At 47.1% G+C, this 27,707-nt stretch overlaps 2 protein-coding genes across 4 annotated transcripts in view; one reads left to right on the forward strand and one right to left on the reverse strand.

Annotated features, from left to right (window-relative positions):
* The first annotated feature begins 29 nt into the window (after positions 1-29).
* Positions 30-20,808, forward strand: CCT2 (chaperonin containing TCP1 subunit 2). 3 transcript variants are annotated; one of them, XM_077637417.1, is made up of 11 exons: positions 30-166; positions 2,382-2,535; positions 3,020-3,134; positions 4,195-4,384; positions 5,564-5,766; positions 6,713-6,897; positions 9,574-9,721; positions 14,380-14,594; positions 15,291-15,428; positions 17,312-17,411; positions 20,505-20,808. In XM_077637417.1, exons 2-11 carry the CDS (start codon positions 2,389-2,391, stop codon positions 20,672-20,674), a joined length of 1,611 nt encoding a protein of 536 aa, XP_077493543.1. In that variant the 5' UTR covers positions 30-166; positions 2,382-2,388; the 3' UTR covers positions 20,675-20,808. The 3 variants fall into 3 exon arrangements, with proteins under 3 accessions (XP_077493543.1, XP_077493544.1, XP_077493542.1); XM_077637418.1 differs by having other exon boundaries at positions 139-166; positions 2,358-2,535; XM_077637416.1 differs by having other exon boundaries at positions 163-328.
* A 4,629-nt stretch (positions 20,809-25,437) lies between these two features.
* The window catches only part of LOC144103693 (uncharacterized), a 57,443-nt gene continuing 55,173 nt past the window's right edge, over positions 25,438-27,707 (reverse strand). The window contains exon 11 of the mRNA XM_077636351.1: positions 25,438-25,508. Coding sequence (XP_077492477.1) covers positions 25,438-25,508 — 71 coding nt within the window. The remainder of the gene's footprint in view (positions 25,509-27,707) is intronic.

A 27,707-nucleotide genomic window follows, 5' to 3' on the forward strand; every position in this document is an offset into this window, starting at 1 on the left:
GCATTTTTTAAAACCACACATTGCCCAGTTTTTAGACATAATTGTAGTGTGAGTTCGCTTGAACAATTTTTTAGTCCAAAAAGTACGACGCTGAGTCTAGAGGAGTCATTTTGTCGCTTTGTCGTGTGCCTCGCTGAGCGAACGTGGTGTGTTGCCCTAATCACCGGTAAGTTTTTGTCTTGTACGATGAAAAAGAAGTTTTGGGCCGCTGGCTGGTTTCCGGGGGCCTTTTTTGGTGCCGAACACACAATCATTAGGGTCCATATAGGCTGCGTTTCGTCATGGATTGCGACGGTAGTGTTTCATCAAGCACGTGTGACTTGCTCAGGTTGGGAGTTGATAAACGCCCTAGTCGGTTTTCGTTTTCAGCTAGCGATATGAGCTCCGCGATGTGTAGATTTGATATGATTAAATTAGGCATTAATTAGAACTACGTATCGTGCCCATCGGCATGCGTCTGTCATTCGTGCGGCTCGCATAGCTTCGAAGATCCGTCATGCCGGTGTCAGTCCATTCATAGTTCGCTGTCCGGAGAAAGTTCGCGAATGTTGCTCGCACGGAAATCGCTCTTTTGCGTCCTCAAACCGATGTCGTTCGGGTGCATTCAGTGTCCGAATTTAACGCATTGTTGCAGCAAGTAGATGTTAGCTTCGAAGAGGTGTGCGTGGGTGTGTGACGCCAACCTAAGCGGTGGAGTCCTTTTATGGCCATTTTTTTCATGGCCGCCAGTTCAGTTTTCGGACAGGCACACTGGTCGGGTACACCTTTACCATTGATTGCTACGGTGTTTTTAGCTTTTTGCGTCACAGAGCAGGTAATGAAAGATGTTAAGGTGGGAATAACTCCAGAGGGAAGCCTCGGAAGTGGCATGACTGCACAAATTGAAATTGGATCAAAGGGAACTTCGGTGAGCCGCATACAACCAACCCATTCCAGTGCTAATGATCCCTACGGAACGTGGACAGGTAGTATGTATACGTACTGTACGTAGTCTACAAGGCTTAAGAGGTCATTTTTAAAGTTCTGAACTTGATAGTTCAATTTTTTTTTTCTGCCATGAGCGTCTTTATTACCTGTTGTCGTCGTTTAAGTCAACATTGAAAACATTGCGGCTAGCTGCAGCGTCATTTTTTTTTTTACATGCTTTCGGGGCAGTTGTATAATAATGTACCGGGCTTATTGTTTGCATGCTCAGGTTATGGAAATGTTAGGTGCTTAAATCTATTTTACATTGTTACCACATCTGTTTTTCTCGGCTACTGTTCTTGCAGTTATTCAGAGTACCTTGTGTACTACCTGTGCTAGTGAACTGTATTTTTTTTTCATCCACACCAGTTTTCTTCATATTGGAATTTGTACTATATTCTTGTTTCTGTATTCACTTACGCGTACAAGACCCTTTGCACTGGCTCTTTTCTGTTTGTGAGCAGCTGTGATGGCTCAGTGGTTATGGCGCTCGGCTGCTGACCCGAAAGACACAGGTTCGATCTCGGTCGCGGGGGTCGAATTTCGATGAAGGTGAAATTCTAGAGGCCCATGTACTGTGCGAAGTCAGTGCACGTTAAAGAACCCCAGGTGGTCGAAATTTCCGGAGCCCTGCACTACGGCGCCCCTCAAAGCCTGAGCCGCTTTGGAACGTAAAACCCCAATAAACTTTTCTGTTCGTCAACTTGCAAGCATTATTCTATTCCTTCAGAGTTATGGAATTCGGATATGTGCATTACGATGGGCAAGTCGAGTATGAATTTGTAACGGTAATGGTAATTTAGTGGACTTTCATGCAAGCTGGAAGCATTCACTTGACTGATACAAACGCATGACAACAGAGCCAATTCTTTTCAGCAGGACTGCTTGTAATAGCACTTGCAGCCATTGCACTCGCACCCGACTTGTTCTGGCGGCACATGCGTATTGTTCATGTTTGTGAAATACTTGTCCGTTCTAAAGCGTATATACCAAGAATAAAAAGGAGAGCACTTGTTGCCAGATGCCGAGCTTAATTTTTTTTTTATCACAATGAACTCGTTAATCACTTGCTCACTCACTTTGAATGAACATGAGTTCATCGAAATCGGTGTTTTGGCCTTATCAGCATCAAGTTTTTTGAAAAGGACCCTTGATTCAAACTTCACATAGTTCAGCCAAGTTCTACTTTCCCTTCCTGTTTGATTTAGAATCCCCATTTTTCTGCTGTAATGCTTCTATATATCAGACACCCATCGTTTTCGGCTCGCTTCAACTGTGGCCACGGATAGGATGCCACGGATCCATAACACTGTTTCGCGTGATGTGCTGTCTGATAGCCAAACCAGTGATTCTGTCTGCTGCACGAGTTTCCATTCAATGATATGTTAAAGCTTGCGTGGTGGTGGCCTTTGCAGACTCACAATGGCGCACTTTGACAACCTGAATGCCGTGCGGATCCTCAAGGGTGAGGCTGAGGAGGAGAAAGCGGAGACTGCACGGCTCTCGTCATTCGTTGGGGCCATCGCCATTGGCGACCTCATGAAGAGCACGTTGGGACCTAAAGGCATGGTGAGGAGTGGTTGTGTTCTATGTATACAATAAGCTGCCCTGCTCAGGTCGTGCGCCTTTCGTTTTTAAGCACCTTGAAAAGACGATCCTGAGCAGCATCAAATCGCTGGGGCGGTGAAGCACATTAATTTTGCATTCAACCTGGGCTTTTTGCTTTCGGTGTGAAATAAAAACTTATTGCTGTGTGTTTCACTGAGTTGGAACAGTCATATGACTAAAGTGAAGGGATGGCAGCATAATAATGTTCAGTTGTTTCAATTTCACTAAAGCATTATTAACAGTATCTTAAATATGAAGGGTATAAGAATGATTGTGTAGATTAATTAGTAGCTGTGAGGTTGATGGAACAGAAGCAAACTTCTCTGCATAACAGCCTTCCCATTACTGCTATCAGTCTCTTTAAACTGACTTCTAACTAAATGCACATAATTTCTGTCGGCTAGGAGATGGAGTGGCATTCCCCCCCTTCCATCTTACTTTTCAGGACAAGATTCTTATGTGTCAAGGTCGCCAGGAGGGCAAGGTCGAGGTCACCAACGATGGCGCCACCATCCTGAAGGCAGTGGGCGTCGACAACCCCGCTGCCAAGATCTTGGTTGGTAAGTGGCGGGGCAGGTGCCGTGCAAAGAGTGTTGCAAAGCAGCACGCTGGCCAAATGAGTGGTTATGGCACTTGGCTGCTGACCCGAATGACGCGAGTTCGATCCCGGCCACTGTGGCCGAATTTCGATACAGGCGAAATTCTAGAGGCCCATGTACTGTGCGAGGTCAGTGCACATTAAAGAACCCCAGGTGGTCGAAATTTCCGGGGGCCTCCGCTACAGTGTCCCTCATAGCCTGAGTTGCTTTGGGACATTAAACCCCCATAAACCATAAACCGGCTGTGCAGTATCGTTTCAAGCACGGCTGCAGCAGATTTCAGCGGGAAGGAGGGCGGGCTGGTGGGCGTACAAGCATTGGTCACTCAGCTCGTAAATTGGGGCTTGTTTTTATCGTTATTTTTGAAAGGGTGCACTAAGCAGTATTGCACCATTTCATTTTGCAATGTCTTGCTTGTGTTGGTGTTTCTTCATTGCAAGGCTAGACATTTAAACATTGGCTGTTTTACTGTGCAGGTTCCGAACTAGGGATTTACTCGGTTCATGTGGGGGGCTTGAATAATGGCGGCCAAAATGTGTAGGAGACTCCACTGAAAAGCAGCAGCTTTGAATATCTTAGAAGTGTTTCCAAGGATCCCAAAAGCATGTCTGCCTCTTAACTTAAGAACCACTGCTGTGTCTTTTAAAACATTCAGATTCTGGCATTGGGTCCAAACATCACCCCTGTTTTTTGGTTGCTTCGTTCCATTGTTTGGTTCATTGATAATTAACTGCGGCACAGTTTGATCAGTCTCCATGCTCTCGTTTTGAAGTGCATGCAGTGGTGACTCGGTGCCTTCTGTCGTTGCACTGGCTGGCATCATTTCTCAGATGGCGCAATCCTCATCTGCACATGCCCCCATCTTTCCCTTGTTTGCGCTTTCCCCTGCAGTGCAGCTAACTTCCTTTCTCTGTGATGCTTCAAGGACACAGAACTCGCAGTTCTCCTTCTCTTCAAATTGTCGAAATTGATTCTGTGTCAATGTGATTTAACTTGACCTGGCCCATGCTTTCTTGTGCAGACATCTCCAAGGTGCAGGATGACGAGGTGGGCGATGGCACCACCTCGGTGACGGTGCTTGCGGCCGAGCTGCTCAAGGAGGCCGAGCGGCTGGTCAGCATGAAGATCCACCCGCAGACCGTCATCTCTGGATGGCGCCAGGCGGCCGCCGTGGCCCGCCAGGCCCTCGAGAGCTTTGCAGAAGACCACAGGTGCGTGTGTGTACGCAGGTCCTGGTTTCCCCAAAGGGCAGTGTGATGGGTGTGCGCGACATGTGGGAATACCTGCTTGCAGTGCCAATCTTGAAATGAACCGAGTTTAATGAGAGTTCATCACTGGGCCTCTCAGAACTACTAGTGTATTTTTGAACACATTAATGGGGGACACTGGTCTTTGGGACCAAAAAATGACCCAAAAATAAATTTTTTAAAACTGATCTGTTTGGATTTGGAGCCTATAGCTATTATTTTGCAACTCTACCAGTTTTCTCCTCCAGAAAATCGGTATTTTAACCATAGTATTAAATTAAGATCACTGTGTGGGCTTATTTTGTGCAGGAGCAGGCGATTTAACACCACGAAAATTTCGGACACGTGGCTGTCTTAGTACGTCTATATCTCAATGTCTAAGAAAGATAGACATGCCATATTGTTTGCTAAGGGAAGCTGAAGGCACAATGTATGCAATAATTGAAGCTCATTTGTTCAATCATACTTCAAGAATTTGTAATTTTGCAAAGTTTATCTATGCATGATGTTCACACTTTGAATGATGCTATTCTAAGTGCTGTAAAATTACTAATGAGGGTAAAATGAAAAAACTGCTTTGATTTTTGCACTCTTCACCCACCATACTATGTAGCCATGGGTTAAAAATTATTTTTTATTGAGCCATTTTTTTGTGCTGAGGTACTAATAAATGACTAATTTAAAATTAATTTCGTAGGAACTAACAGATTAATTAAAAAATCATTTTCATATTTGAGATCAGTATAAAAATTTGAGCAAGATGATACAGTGTCATTAGGATTGGACTAAAAATAAGGAAAATAGGTCTAAGACCAGTGTCCCCCCTTAATGGCGCAGTACTGTATGGAATTGCAGGGATAGGGTTGTGCAGGAATTTCTCCTCGGGGCACAGGCAAGCTCATTTTCGATTATTCAATCATAATTGTTGGAGTGGGACTGCTTGGCATTCACTTGCGAGGTCACTGCACTATTTTGCTTGCTTAGATACTGGGTTACTTCTTTCTCTTGTGGCAGGCAAAAGTGAGCATGTTTTTTCTTTTATTCATTATGTTAATTAGTGTGCCACTTTTGGGGGCAGGGGTTTGGCTTCGCCCTTTTAGCACCATTGTAGTCACAGTGGGAGTGGTCGTTGTCTCTGTTCAGTGCTGATGAGGCCCGTTTCCGGGAGGATGTGCTGAACATTGCCCGCACCACACTGGGCTCCAAGATCCTGGCACAGCACAAGGAATTCTTTGCAAAGCTGGCCATGGACGCCGTCATGCGGCTCAAGGGCTCGGGCAACCTGGACGCCATCCAGATCCTCAAGAAGCTGGGCGGCAGCCTCACCGACTCCTTCCTGGCCGAAGGTCGGTGCTCCCTCCCCGCAGTCGGGGTGTAATCAAGGCTTTGACGGCATCCCGTACGCTTGCAGAGATGCGCAGTTCAATATTGTGCAGTCCTTCCTGTTGTACAGGTGTCCTAGGCCTGTCAGAGGATATCGCTTAGCTGAATGACCTCTTTTTTTTTTTTTTTTATCCCCTTTGCGACATGGCATCTACGATTGTGCATGCGGCTTTACCCCCTTGAAGTGCCTAGCATTGTTGACACGAAGTCAGTGATGCTGGCTACATTCGAAGTACCTGCTTGACTTACAGTAAATACAGGTCCCTTTTTTTTGTCTAGGAAAAAGACTTCCAGAGCAAGGAATAAAGCTGTCACTCCTTTCTTTTTTTGATGCCATGGAATGTTTTTGTAACGGGCAGTGTAGCTGAGTTTTCATTGTGGAAATAGCTTGGAATGAGAGGGCAAGTAATTATTTGGACAAAAATGTGTTTAATAGCAGATTAAGGGTGCGAGTGTGGAAGCATGCGGCTTGCTTGAATATCTAAGGTCTTTGTGCCCACACAGTTTACCCACACACAATTTCGGACTTTTCTCAGTGGCAGAACACACTGCGTGTCGGAAAGGTTTGGGTCACTTAGGTTTATTGGTCTCTTGGATTTGGCCGCCACTCCTTACTGTATACTTGGAGCGCACTATGTGCCATGTTAACTTCAACCACCTGTGTTTGATCTGGCCTAAGATTGCTGTATGTGCATGTTCTTACACTTCGTTTGGATTGAAATGTGGCTGCCTTAATTGGGGTGGTGCCTGCCAGCTTGATCTTTGCAACTAAATGCCACTTGAACCGAGCCATCGCAGCGGGTAGGAGTGCTGTTGTTTCAGGCTTGTCTGGATGGTAGCAGCACTCAACATGAGGCATGTCCTGCTTCTTTCAAATTAATTTTCTTTGCGTGGTGACGTGCTGCGCAGGCTTCCTGCTGGACAAGAAGCCTGGCGTGCACCAGCCCAAACGGGTGGAGAAGGCCCGCATCCTTATCGCCAACACGCCCATGGATGCCGACAAGGTCAAGGTGTTCGGCAGCCGCGTGCGCGTCGAGTCGGTGGCCCAGATTGCCGACATGGAGCTTGCTGAGAAGGTCAAGATGAAGGAGAAGGTGAGTGTCTGTTGTCCTGCACTAATGTGAAGGAGCTCCCACAGTGCTGTCGAGGAATGGAGGCATGCGGCAGTGTTTTTGCTTAGAAGTTGATCGTGAATAACGCCGACCTTTGACTTGCTTCTGTGGTCCCTTTTTTGTCTGCATTGTTGGGGCTGGATTTGCACTTGCGTAGCTGGGTACGAAGGCGGGTGATTCACAGGCTTCCAGCTGAATAGTTGCGAGTAATGCTGGTTCGTTTTTGCGTTGCCTGAACCGTTGAAAGCGCAATCAGATGCCTTCACTTTTGCCGGTAGATGCTAGCCTGCAGAATAACTACAGAAGCTTGGTGCAAATACAGCATAGACCGCTTATAACGCATACCGCGGGAGTCTGGAAAATCCGCATTATAAGCGGTACTGCACTGTAACCAAAACGTAGTCAATGCATCAGACGCATAACACTGCAATCACAGGCAACAAAGACGTTTATTTGATCTTTTTGTCGAGGGGTCGTAATGATTGAAAGAACATTATTTTAGTCTGGCGCTGCGACTGAACTGCGTCGCTAGTGGCTTCATTTTCAGAAACGGTGAAGCACTTACTCGCTGAGCTTTCTCTGAGCGCAGTAGAGGCGCAGTTTGTTTGCAACAGTCAAGCGCGTCTTTGCACGAAACTTCTGCACTTTCACTCACTTCGTCGGGCTCATCCTCGGATATAAACTTCACACACAACGCCGTCAGAGTCGGCGACGACGATGACGAGCTTATCGTGTCAGTCCTTGAAACGCTAAATGCAACCGTTGAACGGGCTGAAACCATCACGCCACAACATGTTTACAAGCCACCTGGCCTTGGCTTGCAACATCGAGCCACTCACAGGAAAGCTCTCGGCTCGGATTTCGCGAAACCGTTCAAACAAAGCAGCGACATCTTTGTACTTTGACGCACGAATCCGCTTCCTTGCAAGCGACGCGCGGTCTTCCTGCAGCTGTTGTCGCAACTTGTTGCTGTTCTTCCAAATGGAGGACAGAGTAACGTCGGTGACACCATACTTTTTTGCCACTCTAGCCTTTTTCAAACCACTCTCGGCGCCCCTCAAAATGCTCTGCTTGCTTTCGAGAGCTTGCCGTTTCCTGGCTTTTGGACGAGCAGACGCCGTCGGAACTGAAGACAGCCGAGGCTGGTAGACTTGCTCACATTGTCAACTTATCGCTACACGCGACGACACATCTCGCTCATGGGCTCAGGCGTGACAAGACTGACAAGACGCTGCCGCACGTGCGCTTGGCACGAGCAGCGCTTGCAGCGTCGTGCCTTGCGCTCGCCGCTCTGGCCGCTCCAGCATGCTCGTCTGGCCGCGCCATCACGTGCTTTCAAGTTCTGTCCAATCAATGTGCCCAATGGAGGCGCATCAGTGAGAGAGGAAAAACGCCTGCTTTACGGCTTCTTTTTTTTTTTTTTTCTATCCTCTCCCGCCTTCAGCCTTGCCTTGAACTACACTCCCCCGCCCCGCCAGTTGCCCCCACCTTGCGTAAATCTAGGAAGTGCGCTCCTCGCGCCCGCCGGTATGTGCGCCTCCAGGCTTTCGAGAAACCGCACTATATGCGGTCTTCGTTTACGCGCTGCCGCTTATTAAGGGGGGGGACACTGGTCTTTGGGACCAAAAAAACGACCCAAAAATCAATTTTTTAAAAATGACATTTTTGGAGCCTATAGCTATTATTCTTCAAGTCTACCAGTTTTCTCCTCCAGGAAGTCGGTATTTTGACCATAATATTAAATTTAGATCACTGTGTGGGCTCAATTTGTTGAGAAGCAGGCGATTTAACACCGTGAAAATTTTGGACACCTGGCTGTCTTAGTATGTCAATATATCTTAACGTCTAGGACAGATAGACGTGTCATACTGTTTGCTAAGGGAAGCTGAAGGCACAATGTATGCAATAATCGAAGCAAAGTTGTTCAAGAATTTATAATTTTGCAAAATTTATCGATGCATGATATTCACGCTTTGAATGCTGCTATTCTAAGTGCTGTAAACATACTAATGGGGGCAAAATGTAAAAACTGCTTTGATTATTGCACTCTTTATTCACCATGCTATGCAGCCATGGGTTAAAAATTGTTTTTTATTGAACCATTTTTTTGTACCGAGGTACTGATAAATGACTAACTAAAATTGATTATCTTAGGAACTAATGAATTAATTGAAAAGAAATTTCATATTTGAAATCAGTATAAAAAACTGTGCAATGTGATACAGTTTCATTAAGGCTGGACTAAAAATAAGTAAAATATGTCTAAGAACAGTGTCCCCCCTTAAGCGGTGTCCCCCCAATACATTGAACTCTATGGGAAGTGAAGCAGTTGTCACTAGAGGCTGCGTGGAATGCGGTCCCGCATTATAAGCGGTTACGTTATAAATGGTCCGAGCTGTATGCGAGAGTCTCTAGTAAAATGCTTTGATGAATGCACAACTTAATCACTTCGTCGTTAGCTTTCAGCTGTGCGTAAATTTGTTGCAATTCAGTGAAAAGAAAACAGTGTAGTCAGGCTTGCCTGTGGCTGCGGTGTTTGATAGACTGTTTGTTGGTTTCATATCTTTTTCTTGAAAGCAGGGGAGCAGAGTTGGTCTGCTCTTGCCCCTGCTGATTGCTGAGTAACAAGTTGCACTCCCTCATGTGTTGTAACTGCAGGTGGATCAGATCCTGAAGCACAACATCAACGTGTTCATCAACCGCCAGCTCATCTACAACTACCCAGAGCAGCTATTCGCCGATGCTGGTGTCATGGCCATTGAGCATGCCGATTTTGACGGCATTGAGCGCCTGGCCCTGGTGACAGGTGAGTGCAGTTGTAACGATGTCAGCAGTCCCAAGCAATCCAAGTAGCACGTGTATGGGCTCACTTGGATTTTGAAACAAAAATGGAGATGCAGGGCAGTAAAGAGGATATTCGACGTTTCGGTGCCCAGCACGGTGGGGAGATGCAGGATCATGACTTACAGGTGGCACATGTGCCATCTGTTATATGTAGCATTAGTAAGCATGAAGGACAAGTTGCCGAAGGAATGATTCTTTGGAGTTGTTTATGTAATCAGATGCGCAGACTGCGAAGGGGTTTACATCGGTAAAACGGGAAGCTTCAAATACAGTCGAACCTCGTTATAACGAACACTGATATAGCGAATTATCGGTTATAGCGAACTAATTACGAATTTTGGTTGGTCATGCTTCATTTCAGTGACATTTATTCTTTTATAACGAAACCGAAAACGCGAGATCCGCCGCGATATCGGCTGTAACGAAGAAATATTTGGTTTACACGAGGCTCAGAACTTGAAAGTAGCATAAAAAAAAAAAAACCAAAATGAAAATCGAAGGCCGATACACAGCTGAATTTTTTTTTTATCGTTTGAAAAAGTTTTGCCGTCTGGCACAAAAATCGCGTTTGGATGGTCGCGCCACCTGTGAACAGAGCGCGAAAACTCTGAAAGCTCATGACATGACAGAGGGCCGAAAGGCGGCGCCACTTGTCCAGCGGTAAAGAAAGGCAAGCGCAGCAACATTGGCAACTTTGAGGCCGGCGTTCTGACATCAGCACAGCGGCCAGTCTTGTTGTTGCAGCGCTCGAAATGGCATCGAAGAGGAAAGCGATCTCGCTCCACACAAAGCTGCAGATACTGAGAGCTGTGGACAGTGGCCGCAAGAAAAAGGATATTGCTTCGGAATTCGGCGTTCCTCCAAGTACGTTATCCACCATTTTGGCCACTAGAAAGAAGATTGAGGGCAACACCGAGGACGCCATAAAAGCCGACCGTAAACGAGTTAGGCCTTGCCATCACCCGGACGTGGAAGCGGCTTTGCTTTCTTGGTTTAAAGATGTGAGGGCGCGAAATTTGCCGGTGTCGGGAGCACTTCTTCAACGGAAGGCCCACAGCCTGGCCTGCGTACTGGGGCATGACGATTTCTGTGCAAGCAGCGGTTGGCTGCAACGTTTCAAAGATAGGCACGAGATCGCGTGCCACACTTTGTCTGGCGAAGGGTCCGCTGTCGACATGGAGACATGTCAAACGTGGCTGGAGAATTTTCGTCCTCTGCTCCAGGAGTACGACGAGTGCGACGTATACAACGTCGACGAAACCGGCGTGTTTTTCAAGTTGTTGCCAGAGCGGTCACTGGCGATGAAGAACGAGACCTGCCATGGGGGCAAGAAAAACAAAGACCGGGTGACTGTCGTCGTTGCCGTGAACATGGACGGCTCCGACAAAAGACGGCTCACCGTCATCGGCAAGTCGGCACATCCGAGGTGCCTGAAAGGCGTCCGGAATTTGCAGGTTCAATACACGTCGAACAAAAAAGCGTGGATGACGACCAAGCTTTTCGAGGACTGGCTGAGAGCGTTCGACCAGGACATGGAGAGGCAGCACAGGAAGGTCCTGTTGCTTTTGGACAACTGTTCAGCGCATAAAGTTTCGATCGTGCTGAAGGCAGTTCGCTTGCAGTTTTTGCCACCGAACGCAACTTCTGCTTTGCAGCCTTTAGACAAAGGCATTATTCGTTCGCTTAAGTGCAATTATAGGAAGCGTTTGGTGACGCAACTGGTGTTTGACATCGATCGACATAGATCGACAACAATAAACATCAAGACGACACTCGAAATGTTGTACGGGTCGTGGAATGAGGTGAGGCAGTCGACAATAAGGAACTGTTTCGCGGATGCCGGTTTTGTTCTGCCTGCCGACGAAGAAGAAGTGCAGCCCGAAGACCAGGCAGAGCTGGACAGAACTTGGGATCGGCTGGCAGTCCCAGGCGTCGAATTCGACGATTTCGTTTCGGCCGATGAGAACTTGGCCGTGGCGCCCGAGCTGACGGATCAAGAAATTGTGGATCGCGTTTTGTTGCCCGAGGATGACAGCAGCAGCGACAGCGGTGAGAGTGAACGGGATGAACCAACGATGAGCAGTGCGGATGCCGCGGACATGGCCAGGAGGCTGAAAGGATATTTGGAAAAACTCCCGACGACGAAAACTGCTGACGTAGAAAAGGCCCTCTTGAGCATCGACAATGTAGAAAACTTCATTCTGCGCAGCGCTGTGAAAAGCCACCAGACGAAGATAACATCTTTCTTCAAATGAACGAATGCAAACCTGTTTGGCTGATCCCGGGCTGGCGTTGCATATGTCTCCTCGCCCAACGCCGCCTCTCCTCCTTCTCTTCTCGCCCAACGCCCCCTCTCCTCCTCTTCTCTCAAAGCTGCTTTGGCAGCTTTTTTTTTTCAACGGTCCCTCTCGGGGCCACCAATCGCGCTTCGGCAGAGCACGCAGGCGCGATGGTTCCCGCTGTGTCTCACTCGAGTTCCTCTCTCTACACCAAGTCGCCTATGCGCAGACACATGGTGCAGTCGTTTCGCGCCACGCACTTTCACGTGCGCGGCGACGTAAGAACAGTCGTGTCAACCTTCCCATATTCCGGCCTATTTTGATTGAATGCCACAAGGAGACAGGTAAGGATTACCACGTTTGTAGTGGGTTCAAAGCCAAGTATATAATGCATTTTAGTGTCTAGAATATTTGCGCGAGCCAAATTACGAATTTGTCACAGCCGATATTTATGTCTACTGTTACAACGAATATCGGATATAACGAACTGATTTACGGTCCCGATGCTACTTCGTTATAACGAGGTTCGACTGTAGCGACTTCAGCAGCACGCTCGGTATGCAAAACACGAAAATGTTTGTAATAACGCTTTAGCAGACCGCTGAGTTGTGAAGGGCCGCAAGATTGATTAGGACAAGACGAGCATTGTCGCAGCCGAAAAAGTGACGGCGTTGCGGCTGCACCTGAAACCCCTAATCACGCAGACCACATCGCACACGGCGAAACGAAGTGAAAGAAATCTAAACCCGATATACGTACGATCTTCGCAGCAATTATTCAAGCCTGTTTCAAAGCAAGCACTTCTGGTGATGCTTTCATTGTGACCAAGTCTCCAGTGCTTGGTGCTAAAACTTCAAAAATATTTTTTACTGGTTGGCGTCTGTTTTTGTTTCAAATATACCCACCCAACCAGACGGTATTCTGTCACTGTCAGCTTCATCACTTTGATCTTGCAGTCCAAACCGAGCATTGTTTTGTTTTGCGAAGCTCATTGTGATTTCATTGCAAGAGCATACACACTCAGTCTGAACATCCTGTCAGATTATTGAGAAATTCGTAAATTCGCTGCAGCAGTTATGGTGCTGGTGCAGGCCGATAGAGCTGGGCACATAGACATGTGCAGACTTCACTCTGAGTAGCTTGCAGGCATACGTCAGGGGACCTAAATGTTTTTATCCTTGGAAAACCTAAACAGCTTTCAATAAGGTAGTGTGCAGTTGTGGGTGCTGGCTCCTGCCTTACATGCATAAAAAGAGGAGACCCTAAGATGCATGGCGTTTCGCCTCCATCGAAATGCGTCCGCCGCGGTCGGGTTCGAACCCGGATACTCCGAATCAGCAGCCGAGCGCCCTAACCACTGAGCCACGCGTGGCGGGTCTCATACTTTCGCCATTCGGCGTTTCCTCACTTGGGTTAATCCGACCGCGTTGACCGAGTGGCACTCGGTCTTCACGAAGTTACATCCGTTCGCCGTTTGGTGATGCGTCCTGCGGTTCCACCACTTGAACAAAAAGTTCCTCGTCTTTACGCGTGTTTGAAGATTGGTGTGGTGCACACTCATGTTGTGGACAACATGGTGCCTCCGGGTCCGTCAAAGAATTGTGGGAAGTATTCAACTAAACGCCGTGACCTTGCTGTCTAGCGTGTACAGCGAAAGTACAACTTTGGCGCAAATACAGGCGCAAATCGTCGTCAGCAAGAGAAATTTTCCGCAAGGTAAAATCGGTGACATTTTTAAGCCGATTTCATCAATAATGTGATTTTTCGGATTTTCCTGACTTTGATTATTCGGACCATTTTTCGGGTCCCTTCAAGTCCGAAAAATCTGTCAGCGGACTGTATATGGAGGTCCGTTACATCCAGGTTTAACTGTACAACGAGTCGCTAAATAAAGTCAGTAAAGCAGGGGTTTTGAGACTGGGTTCGTTTGTGCATTCCTTGGGTCCCCCAAGCACCCGGATTCCTGCTTGCCTCAACCCCTACTCTTTTTCCCCGCTTTGGGGAGCAATTGTAGTGTAGTTACATGTGGCAGGTTACCCTTATATAAAGCCAGTCATTATTGATTGAGCATATTTTGAGTACCAATGCACTTTCTGCATGCATATCAGGCAGCAAAGTATAGGAGCTGAGACACGGTGTTTCTCAGCATCTTTTGGAGGCCATCGATTTCTCTGGTGCTAAGAAACTGAGGACTTCTGGTGCAAAGGACAGTGCTTGAAAATTCCAAGGATTTGATCGCTCGTGGAACCCAATTGTTCCATGGAACAGTATTTCGGAACGCCTGATACATATTGTGCAAAATCTTCAAGCAGCGTTGGTGCGTGTGTGCGCATGCATGCAGGGGGTGAGATTGTGTCCACCTTTGGCCACCCCGAGCTGGTGAAGCTGGGCACATGCGAGCTCATCGAGGAGGTGATGGTGGGAGAGGACAAGCTGCTCAAGTTCTCCGGTGTGCCCCTGGGTGAGGCCTGCACCGTGGTACTCCGTGGCGCCACTCAGCAGATCCTGGATGAAGCGGAGCGTTCCCTGCATGACGCCCTCTGCGTGCTCTCACAGGTTGGTGGCCGGCATTGTGCTATGTGCATTTTTTTTGTTGTTCAAGCTCAGAGGGTGCCCGAAATTTGTTTAAGGGGAGTCTTTTTTTTATTATGCACCGGATGTTGTTGGGACGAAGGTGTCACTAGCCACAATGAAGTATAGCAAATGCCAAGCCGATCCGTCCCACTGAATCCAAGGTAGCACCTTCCATAGTGGGTTTAAAGGCGAAGACTTGGCTGTTTATGGCAGCGACGTTCGCTCTCATTTTTACCAAGTCGAAGAATCACTTTTGGACCCCACGAGGTCCGAAATATTGGTTGTGATATGTATGAGTTCTCATGAGGTACATGCCTGTTCCTCAATAAAGTCTGAATTGTAGGAGTCCATTAAATTAGTTGGGTACTGTATGCTGCACAGGCTAATAAGCTGCAGGGTAGAATGTGCAAGTCCTGATTGCGGCTAAACGTTGCACCGCCATTGTTGCATGAGCTTGATTTTGGCGCTCAAAACTGACGTTGTTGACCAGATTTTAAAGTTCACTGATGGGACCGTTTCGTTGGTTACTGTCGGTGATCGAGCACATAATTCCTGTATCCTGTGTGTCTTCATCTTTGGGCCGTACATTGATTCTTTCTTGTTCACTTGGTGCATGCATTGGAGCCTGGTCACGAAGGCTGCCCTGTGACTCCCCTCTCCTTCACAATGGGTTTACAGGTTGTGAAGGACAAGCGTGTGGTGTTCGGTGGCGGCAGCTCGGAGATGCTGATGGCAGGGGCTGTGTGCAAACTGGCCGAGACCACCGCCGGAAAGGAGTCGCTGGCCATGGAGGCGTTCGCCAGGGCACTCAGACAGGTATGTGCATCCTGTCGTCATCATACCTTTCATTGTTAAACAAGACATTTTTAGTTTTTAATTTCTCTTTAAGTCTTTGCTCACTTTAGAGATTTCTGGCATGAGTGTGTCTTCGATGTGGCCTAGAAGTGCGTCCGTTGATGGTGTAACCAAAAGGATGCATTGAAGAACACAAGTGCGCCTTCCGAGGCAAGCCATGCAAGCTTCCCGAACTGGAAGAGCTACTCTCCTAAGTGATGGAAGCGCAGAACAACGGCTACGCGTTGTCCGCTGCATGTCCGCAGCATGTCCGCTGTCTTCTGCACAGCATGTCCGCTGGATGAGCATGCACCAGAGCACAGCACCAGCTTGGAGTCTGAATACTCCGCGAGTGACGATTGAACGTAGAATAATTGCCGCTCATTGTCTGATTGGTGTTTTTTTCTTAAAAAATTTTTTCGCACATCGCGTGTATTGGCCACGCTCCAAAAATTGGCCCTCAAATCTGGAAAAAAAAAAGTGCGGCCTTTACACGTGTTTATGCGGTATGCTGGCCCGTGTTATACTCGGGTTTTTATGGTACACATTTCGAGCAGGCGAAAGTAGCAAATTCCTTGTGAACCATGCTTCCCGTAAAATTTGCGCAAAAGCAGGATGCAGCTGAAGAATTTGAATGAGTAGCCTCTGGAGATGCTGACTGCTCTGCTGTCTGGAGCTGCAGAGGCTGTACAGTAAAAGCTCTTTAATTCGACCCCTATTAATCCGGATAATTCAAACTACTGGCTTGGTCCCGGCCAACGCTGGCACTGGACGCTCGCTAATTCAGACTCTGCGGGTCCCGCACCAATTAATTCTAATGTGCCCCTGAAGTTAGGTCATGTCCAGGTATTACTGGGGTGGCAAGAGATTGTCGTGATAGCCCTGCTCAAAACCTAAATTGCATGCTGCCAAGTCACTCTCACACCTCGGACATGTGCGAGAGATGGCAGGAGTGACGACAAATGTACTGTGGCACCCCCGAGAAGTCTGACCGCTTAGTTTTGGTTTCGCTTTTCTGAGCTTCACGCCAGCCCTCAGCGACGACGGCTCGACTAGCCAGCATCAGCCAGCCAACCTAACCCAGCTGAGCACCGTTTTGGGCACCAGTTTGGCCGGCGCTGGTGTTGTCTTTGCCCCCTCCCCACACCTTTTTTGCCTTTTTTTCTTGTTCTTTAACGCCACTGAGCCATTTCCTTTGCTTCCATCCATGTGATTCCCTTCTTCCAGTGCACGAAAACCACATGCTCATTACGTGCTTTTGTTTATGTGGTGAAGCCTCCCCAAATTCTATGGTTCCGCTTTGGTATGTGTGACGCAGTAACGCTGGAGCACTGTGAAGGGTGCAGGAGGCCCTTACAATTATGGAGGAGTTCTGCTTCGGTGGTCTGGACAGTATGCACGCAATAAAGCATTGATGGAAACGTGAAAATAGTCACTACTGCACTGTTCTCATCTCGTATAAGGCATCCATTGCCCCGCCTTTCACCAAATACTTTTACAGAGACGCTAGTAGTTGAGTTTTTCGGGGCCATTTGATAATTCGAACATTGTTTTCTAGTCCCTTGGAAGTTCAAACTAACGGGCTGTACTGTAGAATGTTGTGAGGGAAACCAGATGCGAGACATGCCTTTTTTGTGTAGTGCTGTTAGGTGTTGTTAGGCTGTGACTGGCTGAATTTGTTTGAGTGACACTAGATGATGGCTAAGTTATGCTGTGCAATACATATCTCACATCCTTTTCGGCAGTTCGGTGAATTAGCATCTTGCAAAGTAAGGCTGAGCATTGTGCACCACTGCCACGGCTGTCTTGTGCTGCTATTCAGGACGGAATTTCATTTTTATGTGCTGCTTGTGTTTTGTTTGCAGATTCCAACGATCATTGCTGACAATGCTGGTTTCGACAGTGCGCAATTGGTGTCTGAGCTGCGGGCGGCTCACTCAGAGGGCAAGAAGACTGCAGGCATCAGTAAGGCACTCTTTGCAGCTACATATTTTTCTTTTCACATTTTTTCTACTTGTGTTTAATTAGTGACAGAGGATGTCATTCTAGTTTTGCTAGATACGTACTTAGTCTTGAGGACACTGGGCATGGTAGCACCAAACTCAAGCTTCCCGCAGTAGCCATACTGCTTGAATTTCATTGAGCCAGGTTGGCTTCAGTGTATGATCAGTTTGTCAGGCCTAGCGAGGCCTGATCCAATCAGCTAGTGTTTTAGTCTCAGCCTCACCTAACCAGCTAGGCCTGGGCTCTTTGTTGGATTTGTGTGTAACAAAATGCTTTGTGTGTGGGTCAAGACGTGTAATTCCGCACTTATTTTTGTTGTCATGGGAGGGTCTTGCTTTTTCCTTAAGGGGGGATGAGGGTCTTGAAAACTTTTTTTTTATTTCTTAACATATCTTCCTGAAAATTGGCATGCAGATATATCTTTGAGTGCTAATCCCAAATATATATTCAGATTTTATATATCTCATCTAGAAATGAAGATATGGCAAAATAATTTATGCCACTTAGGTCTTTTCTTACGGGCCATTATGGTGGTTTCTTAATTAAAAAAACTAGTTTTAAAGTAATGCTGTCATTCTTAAGGGCCCATTGCACATCCTAAAGCTAAAGAAATTTTAAAAAGTCATCACATAGGTCATGAATGAATAACAAAGTAGGAAAGAAAAAAACAATGTGGGAGTAATTAGCTTAGATCTGACCTAATTGCTAGTCTATTGGGTTTAATGAAAATTGGAAAGCTTTAGGATGTAGCTGAGGTGTTGCTGAAAAAAATGATACCTACTTCAATAAAATCAGTCGATGCAAACATTATGAAAAGTTCCGTAAGGCAAAGGCATTTGATCGAAAAAGCAAAGCTGAGAAAATTGCATTCAAAGTTTTGCTTACTCTGCCATTTTTGCTTACTGATCATATGGAAAAATTTAATGCTTTAGCATGCCGCCCAGTCATTGCTGAACACAATAACACCAAATTTACAGAAATCTGTTCATGTAAAGATTATGAAAACCTCTGTATTGCATTGGCACTTGACAAAAAAAAAGCTCCGAAAATCACTTGCTATTTTCTTTGAATCTGCCACACATTCACAAAAGTCCTGGGCAGTAGTCCTGGGTGCTGTCAGGCTTGTGCTTCTTGGCCATCCTCTTCTTCACCTTTTCAGCATTGGTGTGACCCTTATCAGACCTGCACAGCCTTTGTTTATCTTTTTCAAGGCTCCTGCCAATGAGGCAGCTCCCAGGCCTGTAACCAAGCTGTGCTGCAACAGCTCTGCTGGTTGTTGCCATTCCTTGGTTGAAGCGAGAAACTGCTTCTTGCGAGGTTAAAAACAGGACAGTGAGGAGTGTCTAATGCGAATGTTCAAATGTTCAAGCTTCAGCTTAGAGCGCACAACGTCTTGGCGCTCTGCCAAGTTCGCCGAGCGCCCCCCCCCCCCCGAGCTCTCCTCAAAATATATATATATATTAAAAAAAACAAATAAAACAAATGACGTTATCAGCGGCGGCAGCGGCTTGGCGCGCTGCCAAGGTCCGCGCTGCGCGTGCTTGTCGAAGCGTTGAGCACGCGAGCTCGGTTCAGCCGCGTCCGTCGGCACGAAGCGGCGTGCGCGAACGCCGAAGTCGACGTTAGGCTTAGGTCAGCCGGCTCGGCCGCTTCCGACGACACGGAATTCGAAGCGGCTTGCAGCGTATCAAAAGTCGATATTTTCCACGGGCTTAGTCCAGGCACATCCACCGGCACTGCAGAGACTTGCGGTAACACCGAAGTTGACGGCGATCGGCATTGTCTAGCCGCGTCCACCGGCGATGCTGGCGTCAACAGGGTTTGTTCAGCCGCGTCCACCGGCGAAGCTGTTGTTGGCGAGCTCAGTCCAGCCGCATCCACCGAGGGTACAGCAGCTTGCGGCATCACCGAAGCTGCAGTTCTCGACGATGCAGCGCTCTACTTATTCCATGCGCGTCTCTTTTTGCCGACTGTTTTTCGCGTGCTTGCTTTCAAGCGCGCGTCTCGGGCCATCGTGACACACGGAACAAAGACACCAGGCAGGCAAATACACGCAAATGCACGAAATTCGGGGCTAAAAGAAGCGATGCAATAGCCAAAATGTCTACAATAACGATAAGGAAAACGGCAGAACGAAAAATACTAGGAAACAAAGAGGAGCGCGAAAAATGACGGGCGTTCAGGCGAAAGCAGACGACGGGAAGGAGCCGTACAACGCGGCCGCGGGGGGGCAAAGCATGCGTCACGGCCAATCAGAGGGCTGCGCCTCGAGGAGCGCCCGTTTTACCCAATCGGCGGCTGTCTCGCGACGCTTTCCCCCCTTGCGAACGGGTGCTGATAGCTTCGCTGTGCGAGGGTCTACAGCTTGCCGTAAGGCGCCAAATTGGAGAGCGGGAAACCAGCTTTCAAACGAGACCAAGATGGCGCCGATCGGTTCGCGTCGCGCGGAGCTACGGCAGCTTGAAAATGGGGGCAAACCTTCGCGCTTGGCGTTCAATTTCGGCTCACCGACGTTTCTAAATTCCCGTTTTTTTCATACTTTGAGTTGGAATTCAGCTAAAATATTTTGTAGAGGCATAGTTGGGACATTAAAGACTTCAAAATCGCAATTTTTGAAAATTGCCATTTTTGACCATTTTTCGCGATTTCAAGACCCGCGTCCCCCCTTAAGTGTTGGCTGACTGAGTGTGCTTTTGTTTGCATCCACTTGTGTGATATTTGCTCATATTTGTCTCATTTGCCCTTTGTTTCCTCTTGATTTTAGCACGTTTGAAATACATCATGTTCGATATCAAAAGCCGACCTCCTTTTTATTTCCCTTGGCTGTTCTTGTTTAGTTCTGATGAAAAGCACAATCTTTGTTGCAAGCCTTAAGCCCAATGGGGATGGGGTGTCTCGTCCTTAGCCTTGTAAAAAGTGGGTTGGACTTCCATGGATGCTACAGGTACCCCGCTGCATGGCTTAAAAGCAAATGTCTTGAGCTCTCTTCTTTTGACAAAGGAGGTACTCTGCTTGCACAAATTTATTTGTGACCATCTTGCTTTGCAACTGCAGACATGACAGAGGCTAAGGTGGACGACATGGCCAAGCTAGGCGTCACCGAGGCCTTTGTGGTCAAGCGCCAAGTGCTGCTGAGCGCAGCAGAGGCGGCGGAGATGATCCTGCGGGTGGACAACATTATTAAGGCTGCACCGCGCCAGCGCCACCCGGACAGGAGCCACTAAGCAATCGTTTTTTTTTTTGCCTCTCTGCGCAGCGTAACTTAACCGAGAAAAGGCGAAGGAGTTTTTTTTTGTTTCAGTTATTGTTTTTATGTTCCATGGCTGTCATCACTTGTAATAAAAATGAGTTCCCTGCTTTTTTGTCCTTTTTATTGAGGCGTACGTACAGTGTTGGAGGCTGCACATATAAATTTTATAAGTGCAGGAAAACTGTCTACTCCCATGCCTTTCTGTTGCTTGCCATGGCACCCGCAAGTAACGTTACAGGTGATGTGAAGTCAGCATCAATGTGTAAAAAAATCTCTTAAAAGGGAACTCGCCCACATTGTTCTGCAACTTGCGCTAAATCCCAATAAGTGTTGCGTTTTGGTTTTCATTGCGACTTTATGAAAACTGTAGAGCACAAACATTTGTTCATACAGTTGAGCCTGTTTATATCGAATGTGGCAGGCACATGCTGTTTGTTATATCCTGATGCTCGTAATTAGTCTACTAAATGTAACAGACTGCACTTGCAAAAGGCAGTTTAGTGATTCGTTTTTTACGCGCTCCATCAGTTCAGCGTAGTATTGGCACTGGCACGTTTTTGCCTCTGCAGTTTCTCCGTAGAATACAAAGCAGTGCGTAGATCTCAATCAAAATGCCGATCATCATGTGCGTTTAGGCCTAGCCTAAATGCACGACTTGTTGCCTACGCAAGATGCTAACCAGAGTACAAATTTAGGTGCCTTTGATAAGTTTGAAAAAGCTGATGCAGTTCGCTGTTGTGGGTGGACAGCAAAGTAATGCAGGACGCCGTGGAGCGCGGCCCATTGTTACCTTTATTTTTCATTGCACTCTATCCTACTGCAGTAATCATTTTTTTCATCTGCGGCACTTAGTTCTAGGGCTCTGTCATTAAGCAGCGACCGGCAGCAGCCTTTCAGTAAAGAGCACGCCAACGTTGCATGCGGGTACGACAGCGGTGGCGACCTTTCCACTCGGATTACGTTTTACGTCATCCATGCTAATTCAGTCTTAACGAGGTCAAATTGGGCCAAACAAGAGGTAGGGGCACTAGGCAGTGCAAGGGGAAGTGCCTTTGTTGGATGTAACTGTCTCCGTGGCGGAAGCCAGTAGCCATGCTATGCAACCACCCCCTTTCGTGGTTTTTGGCCAAGTAGGCAGGCGTGCTTTTACAGCTCATAACGTTTAATCTTGTCTCGAAGGGACCAGTGATCGATGCCTATGGCGCTGGAGAAGGCGCGAATGACGAACCCACTCCAATGCTGGGTGAAATAGCGTCGCTTGCCTGGGATTGCATCTCCGCTGTGGCCTGACAAATCCTTGGAAGCCCCGCATCTGGGGAGGTCAGGTGGCATTTACCGTTGTTTATACGTTTACAGCCTCTTCTTTCCCTTAGTGGGCGAGTCTTTCAGTGACACTGATGCCGTAGCCTGTCCACCGGGATATGGACAGCCTGCCCGTAGGCTTTGTGGTTAACTATGCAAAACACTTCGTGGTAAAACACTTCATGGCCGCGAGTGTGTTCCGGACCCGCGGCGGCGCGAACATCAGCTTCGCTGGGCACTGCGTTAGACCAGTACATCATCGCCGCAGCCAAACATCCCGCAAGTTTAACTGTCGCGCTGTGCTTTGCATGTCATCGTGTTCGGCAGGCTCCGTCCGTGCACGATGAATCCAGGACACACAGCTGTCGCATCGGTTCGAACTGAAGTGAAAACCAAAGTGCGAGTGCACCTAACCGCGCTAAATCAACTCATCTTTTTTTCCCAATGGTAGTTCGTTACTTGCAAGTGTGCAGCGGGTCGGCTTTCAGTTGGGTAGCACTGGCGTATATAAAAGGTGGCGAGCAACGCAGATCAAAGCTGAATCGGTGGTTTGCTGTTGGAAAAATAAGACCGCGCATAGTTTTTATGTAATGTATATACACGATTAAGCGGGAACTCTGTGCAGTTGCAACTTGTGGACCGTGCAGGGCAGGTGCGGCTTTTCTGCGGAATTTACCAGAAAAATGGCTGTTTGTCAGAGATGCCACTTGTAGACCAAAAAATGCGGTACCTAATTCATTACAGGGATCTAATGCAAACGATAAAAGCATGCGGAATTAGAGTAAAACAAACAAGAAAAATTATGTACTACAGATGCAGTACTGAATTCACATTTTGCGTGTTCCTTTTTCGTTAACCACCCTTTTTCCTGACTATTAAATAAGGCAGGTGTCAAAATTTTAGAGCGTATAAGTTTTTTTTTCTTGTGATTAGCTTGTTTATACAAGAAGAAAAGTTTTAGCTACAAATTACTTCGTCGTGGAGGAATTCTGTGCGGCGGTCCTGGTGGAGCTTCACTGCAGGTGTGTCTGACTTATATAGATGGCAGTGAGTGTTAGATTAAAAGGGCTGATCGCTTCCCTCTACGGGCGGGGTTAGACCCCTCTCATCATTGTGGCGCCGCTCCCTGAATCGTCACGCTGGCAGGGTCACGGGAATCACCGACATCATTGGCTGGAAGGGAGTTCTTCAACGGTGAAAAATCGCGTTCTTGAGTTGTATCTGACTATAGACGGCTTTGATTCGCGATTGCTTGTTTGTGCTTGACAGGAACCTTAAGCATGCACCGCTTAAGGGTTTATGCATTGCCCTCGAGGCACGGATCAATAAAAGCAGCAAGAACCTCTGACGTACACTGCTTCTGTTCGCGGAAGAACATCTCACCCAACGCGCGTAAACTTTTTTTTTTCGACGCTCGTCAACGGATCCCAGCACATCGCAGCGATGCTATTCAGTCGTACCAGGTGACAATACTTTCAAAATCAAGCCACATCTGTTTTGATCAATTTTTGGAAATTATCAGATGTATAAACAGTCACGTACAAGTTTTAGCAGCAGCTATTATAAAAGATGGCTGGGGTTTATGTTATACCTAATAAGACAAGCGAAAGACCGGCCGCTATCGCTCCGCAGAGTCGAGCTCCCAACTGCTCCGACAAGCGAGCACGACTAATCGCGTGGTGCGGCGGAGGCTCGGCGAGCGGCGCAGGCGGAGCTCGGCTCCAGCCAACGCCTGTCACGTGGTAAGACCTTGTTGACCTTGAAAGTTGCAGCTCGGAAAGTGTAGCTTTCGCTCCAGTATAGCTGTATGGTTGATTATCCACTTACGTGGAGCCGAGAGGTACCGCAACGACTTGTAAAGCTCCAAATTTTGGGTTAATTACATAATTTAAAGTGAAGGGCGTGTCTGGCAAGTTTTGTAAATGGAAAGAGTCAACTGTCCCGAATGGCAGCTTCGAACATCCAAACTAGAATGAAAGCAGAATTTACGCGATGTGCTGTTCGATAATAAGTGCAATGAATCCGTGAACATGCTGCATCGATCATTCGATGCTTCCTGGAGTTCCTTCGTGCTAGACGAGGAAAAGGTCCAGGAATGGCAAGCCTGAAAGCGTGTGATGTTTGGTTCAGGCGAAGCGAAGATAGCGGCATGCTTTCTTTTGTAGACTATAATCATTCATTCCATATGCGCAGCGTTTGTATTTGCTCTGGGAGGCATTTTTGTGATTGATTATCGGTGCGAATCGTTGTGAGACTAAGTTTCGTACTTTCAGAATCGAGCAATAACAGATTGTGTAGTAATCTGTTACTACCATTACTACCCTCTCTCTGGTTGATTCCCGTGGTAACCTCTCTTGGTTACCCATTCCTACGCTCGCACCATACCGTCGTCCGTACACGGTAACCGCCTTTTGGTTTAGCAAATCTCACTCGTCATGCCCTCATCCTCTCGGAGTGCTTACCATGGCAACCACCCTCTGATTACGCAGGCTAATACTACTGCTACAACGATGCAAAACCCACGAATAGGTGCCTAAGAGCTGTTGCTGTAAATAGGAACAATTGCTGAAGTTCCTGCAGCAATTCTCTTATCTGTACAAAGTCCAGCGGCCTTGTAAAGCAAACATACCGAGTCCCGGTGGCGGGGTTCTCATTACTAATGTGTTGCAGAAAGTCTGACCTGAAAGTAAAGCTCCAACAAAGAATAGAAATGCGGATTTGTGCCGAGTAGTTGTTGTAAAACGTTTGTTGATCAATATATGTAAAGGTTGGCTCTTAAAATAATTACTGCGAAATTTAATTTCATCAACTTTAGAAATTCATCATTGGTGCGAAGGAAAGCTTCAAGAGGTCCCCATAGCAACTCCCTGGATGACGCAATAGAAAAATGCCAGCTGCTACTTGAAAAACTGCCCTAATCGAGCGAGTAAACTGTGGTCCTATTCGAAGGAGTAAAATAAATTCCCATTTGAGATAGCGATGGCGAACAAGTGATTTATTCCCGTCTGGCGGGTTTCTTGATTGCACTCCTGGGGCCGGGTTATTCAAGCACGCTGTGAGAGCAAATATCTGTAGCTGATCCGAGCGGTGAGGTTGAAATGAAAGGGCCCGATTGCAGAACAAAATCTCAGGAGAATGAAGTCCGTACCGGTGGTAGGAACTCTTTTGGTTTCCGTCGGTTCCAGTTGTGCATGCGGGTGTGTGTAAGGATGGCAGAGCACGTTGTATCGACCGCTTGCCCGCATGGCAAGCGGAAGATGTACACAACCCAAAGTTTCTGATTCGTGGATTCCTGTACCCATTTAGACGTACGAAATGGCGGTTTTTCAAAATAGCATACACTTGTCATGCATATATGCGTGTGGGATTTGACACAACTCAATGTGCTTTATAATGTGCGCCATTATTTACTTCTTTAAATATCTATCCTTTTCTTCACCATATGTCGAGTATTTCATCGTTGTAGTATGGTGCTTCTGCAGTAGCGTTTGTGGTGCCAAGAACATCTGTGAAAGAGAGAGAGAGAGAAAAAAAACAGATAAGCGCTCGAGGAGTAAGACTCCGCTATGTAAACGCCTGTCAATCATAAGGCGAAACCCAGAAACGACGCGTGTACCATGAACATGGACACAGATGATGAAGCATGGACATGGCTAGCGCTGCAAAACAACTATATACAGTTGGAATATGGCAGTTTGAAGCGAAGTACAGCAACGCAACGGCGGTGCACGCTTCACTTAACAGATATGGGGTTTAAAGTGGCAATGGTTATGAAGCGTACAAAGCGGTATGTACACTTCACGGCAGGAACACGGAACAAACAGTTCCGTGAACAATCTGAGACCTGCTTACTAAGTCACAATGGGGACTTCGTTAACAGTTGCCAGCTCATGCTCTGTGTTTCAGTGTCATTTGTTCCGTGTTTGTGCCGTAAAGTATAAAGGGCGTTGTATAAGCATCATGTAGCAACTAGGTCCTGTTCTTGCACTCTTACCACCGTTAATTCTTCTGACAACATTGACTTTCCGCAGAGGTGGCGGTAAGCTACGTCGAAAATAAGACGGCGGGCAAGAGTTGTCTTGGTTGACTTCGAGAGATCAACAGAGTTTCGAGGTTTTACTGGAATTCACATGAGTTCGTTTTACTAGAGGTCGACAGATGTATGTCAAGTATCAACTGTTAAAGCGAGTTCGGGTAGTTCCTCATTGCGTGAAAGGAAAACCAGCCACGACCGAATTCGAATTGGGGATACAGCGCTGATTAGCACGACACTATACAGCCACTGAACACTACTGTGGAAGAACTGCACATCTAACGTGTTGAACTTAGATCCCTTATACGAGCAATTATGGCGACCAATAAGCTCTCAACAACCCCCAATCCGCCCCACTAGGACGTTTCGTTGTATACAGTCGAATACTTCAGTGATAAATTCGCACAAGAACACAATACGCGCTAATGCGAGAATCTCGCTTTTTCAAATAACAGGCACTGAATGCCACGATGCACAGACAAACAGGTTGCGAGATATCGCTTTGGCATGTGATGCGATTATAAGACCGGGAAAAATGCTACTGGGGCACAGCTGTCCACCTTAAGGTTGGCATGATAACCTTCAACACCATTGCAACCTGTTCTTTCCACCAGCAACTCCTCTCATTCCTCTATTTTGTTCCACCAGCCCCTCCCATACTATCACCGTTTTGCGCACCTGCTCTGCGGGAGTAGGGAAGATTACTTATGAGTATTCTTGGTGGTTCCCTACAACGGAACATGGAAGAACTGAAGCGGCCGCATCATCATCATCCGCATGCAGCCATGGAAGAAAATTCATGCATCTTGAGAGATGGCTGCATGCGAAGAGCCGATCCTAGAGCCACTTCTAGAGTCACTCCATTTGGATAGCGCCGCATCGTGGTAACTAACTGAACTGAGGCGTCGAAAGGCTCCTTCTTCTAGTGACTCTAAAGGCTCCCATTGCAAAGCGATCGATGCGGTTGACATTGAAAGAATAGAGGGGGCGCTGGTTCCACTAAACCTTTTCAAGGGCATGGGTATACTGTCAAGGAATATTCCTGAAGTCGCGGCTATCGTTGTTACCCAGAAACAGGTAGTAGTTTGGTTATCAGAAAAGAAAAAAAACGCAGAAAGAAGACAGTTCTTAAGTACTTTCAGCGAACGCAGCCACAGAAAAAATGTTTACACCGACATTACAGCGCAGGAATGTTTTCTAAGCTTCAATAATTTTTCCCGCGAATTTATCTCGAATTTAGTCAGCCTCATTATTTCGGCTTGCTGCTTTCTTTTACATCGTTCATTATCCCAAGTGTATTTATACATGCTGCTGTGGAAACGAATATGAGACATATTCTTAGTTCTTCGCTGTCTGTGTCTCTTCCTGACTGTATTTTCTTTTTATGCGCACGCTCAGTGCGTTACTACGCAAGGCCAACAAATACATCCGTGTGCGTTAGTGAGCTCGTCTGAAGCCCGGTTAATCCCGGCCCCATGACGCTTCATGATTATAACGGTTCCAAAATAATATTAATTCAACGCAACAACACAGTTGTCGCCATTAGAGATTTGCGGCTAGCGCCTGTAATAGCGGCCATTACGCTAATATGGAAACAGCTTTTTTTCTCACTGTACAGTCGCGGACAATCTAACCTGAAACGATGGAGGGATGACCATAACTACACATGGCT

This window comes from Amblyomma americanum, chromosome 9, assembly GCF_052857255.1.
Source record: "Amblyomma americanum isolate KBUSLIRL-KWMA chromosome 9, ASM5285725v1, whole genome shotgun sequence".
NCBI classification, from domain to species: Eukaryota; Metazoa; Arthropoda; class Arachnida; order Ixodida; family Ixodidae; genus Amblyomma; species Amblyomma americanum.

Excerpts from the sequence above, each read along its gene's own strand:
- CCT2 (XM_077637416.1), top strand. The coding sequence starts at position 282 with ATGGATTGCGACGGTAGTGTTTCATCAAGCACGTGTGACTTGCTCAG. Across the intron at positions 329-2,381 it reads AGCACGTGTGACTTGCTCAG|ACTCACAATGGCGCACTTTG; the intron begins GTTGGGAGTTGA and ends TGGCCTTTGCAG. Across the intron at positions 4,385-5,563 it reads AGCTTTGCAGAAGACCACAG|TGCTGATGAGGCCCGTTTCC; the intron begins GTGCGTGTGTGT and ends GTCTCTGTTCAG.